The sequence below is a fragment of the Alosa pseudoharengus genome, unplaced genomic scaffold, assembly GCF_046254945.1.
Source record: "Alosa pseudoharengus isolate Yale_2024_CS ecotype anadromous, Long Island Sound unplaced genomic scaffold, YU_APseudo_1.1 YU_APseudo_1.1_scf_9, whole genome shotgun sequence".
NCBI classification, from domain to species: Eukaryota; Metazoa; Chordata; class Actinopteri; order Clupeiformes; family Clupeidae; genus Alosa; species Alosa pseudoharengus.
In genome coordinates, this window is record NW_027468881.1 from 42,188,383 (window position 1) to 42,190,695 (window position 2,313).

At 41.7% G+C, this 2,313-nt stretch overlaps 1 protein-coding gene across 1 annotated transcript; it reads left to right on the forward strand.

The window, feature by feature from the left end:
* Nucleotides 1-705: 705 nt before the first annotated feature.
* On the forward strand, nucleotides 706-1,389 carry bhlhe23 (basic helix-loop-helix family, member e23). Its single transcript, XM_076276997.1, has one exon. It carries the CDS (start codon nucleotides 706-708, stop codon nucleotides 1,387-1,389), a length of 684 nt encoding a protein of 227 aa, XP_076133112.1.
* The last annotated feature ends 924 nt before the right edge of the window (nucleotides 1,390-2,313 follow it).

Below are 2,313 nucleotides of genomic sequence, written 5' to 3' on the forward strand. Positions count from 1 at the left end.
CAAAGAAGGCGAAGGCAAGAAAAAAAACATGTCCACTTATAAAATCCACTGATGGTATACTACAATTGTTTTGTCTGTTGGCTATTTAACCAAATGGTTATATTAACTTTCTATAGACCGGTATAGACTGGTAGCCTACAATGGTTTAGTTACCAAGTCTCTCAGAATCTGAAAATGACAAGAAACATGAGTAAGCTATTAAAAAAAGTAATTATCTCAAGTTGTGTATATGATGCTTGTTCTGATGTGTGGCAATTATCATTATTATGGTTGAAATTAGGACCATACCGGTTTCTAATCCTCTTAATTAAAACGCCCCCCTGATTGGTCGGGCGTGTGATCCCGGCGGGCCTCGCTCTCCTACTAACGTGCAAGAGGGACTGAGCATGAGTCACAATCTGCCCAGGGCGAGGGCAAGACGCACAGCGAGAACCGTCAAGGAGACACACATAGAAGTTTTACTCGGGCGTCTTAAGTGCGTTTAGCATCACTGTCGACGCTTATCGCAATTACTCAAGTCTTTAAAGTGAACAGTCGTCGCTTTTATACATGCATACGGAAGCAAATAGGCACGGCAGTGATTTCTCTCTGCAACTGTTTTGAGAAGCAGCGCAAAATACAGAAAGTAGACTATAGAGCTAGATTGTTCACGAAAGAGGATACGTTTGCCTCAGATATATTTTACATTTTTATTTTTTCGTAAAAATGAATGTTGGTGAAGAGAACCTGCTTAAATCTATCAGCAATGATACGTTGCTGGACCTCACGCAACGCTACGGCCAGTCCAGTTTTGGCTTCGGCGCTGGCCATGGTGCTGCAAGTCCAGGGCGATACCCACTCACCCCGGCTGCCGATTTTCTCTCCGGCCAGACAACAAAGTCGAACGAGAGCGGCGGGGAGCAAACTAGTGAGGACGATGACGGCTTCGATCATATGGACTCAAGGAAGAGAGGCTCGGGGTTTGACGACGACAAACACGGAACCACGCTGGCAAAGAAGCCCAAAGAACAGAGATCCTTGCGGCTGAGCATAAATGCAAGGGAGAGAAGACGAATGCACGATCTCAACGACGCTTTGGACGGCTTGAGAGCTGTGATTCCATACGCACACAGTCCTTCGGTGAGAAAACTATCCAAAATCGCCACTTTGCTCCTGGCGAAGAATTACATCCTCATGCAAGCGCAAGCGCTGGAGGAGATGCGACGGCTGGTGGCTTATCTGAATCAGGGACAGACCATAACCTCGCCGATACCCACGGCGCTCGCACCTTTTGGACAAACGGCTGTGTATCCTTTCTCCAGCACGGCATTGGCTTCCTGCGCCGAAAAATGTACCTCTTATTCCGGGACACCCTCGAGTCTTTTCAAACACTGCAATGACAAGCCTTGATTACTAAACAAACTTGTTCCTGAACTTCACCTGCAACATCCTATTATTGGTCTATGTCGCTCTCTGTCACTCTACTTGTTTTGAACCATTTTGTTCGGAAGGAACTGTGGTGTATTGCTTAATAACCATGTTTTAAAAACTTTCCGTTTTTTCAGAATAATTGATTAATGAGACTAGTGTAAAGGAAATATTAACTTTGGAATGAGCCTTCAAATCAATGTTAAAACCTTTAAACGTTGCGTTTCTCTGTCGTCTTTCTGGGATCAAACTTTGTATTGATTAGTCCTCAGTGACATTTGCTTGATTCTTGCAGAACAAATGACATCGCTAGTTTTCAAGTTCAACTCCGATGTTTCAGAAGAAACTGCATATGACAGGGTATTTTTCTTTAACAAAAGCAAAACGTAATTTGGAAAGAAAGTCTTACAAATCCTTTGAAAATCGAAAATGTATTAGAGAACTATGCAACATTTTCTCTTGGAGCAGTAAAGAAACGTGTTCAACATTCCTCAAGCATTTCAGTTTGCCGCATCACTGGCCAGCAATGGACTTGTATTTCCACTGCCCATTGTTTCAAGGGAAATCCGTGTAATATCGTTTTGGGAAGATGTAGGCTTATTTAAGACTTTTGTTTTGTTATTGCACAATTCACTTGATTGTAGGCTAATGTACAATTGTGACGAACTACTTGACCAAGCCTGAGCTGACAAAAATATTCGGTTGTGTTGCAACATGAATTTCATATATTGTTTATATGTCTTTATAATTAAAACATATGTATATGCTCGAATATATGGCTTGTAAGGTTTTTTTATTATCAAAAAACGCACTAAACCTTTCTCATTGATACTTCAAAGTGAAGTTATATGCTTAAGTTCATTTGCAGGCTAAACATTTATTGTTCACAAATCCATGAATCAGTCA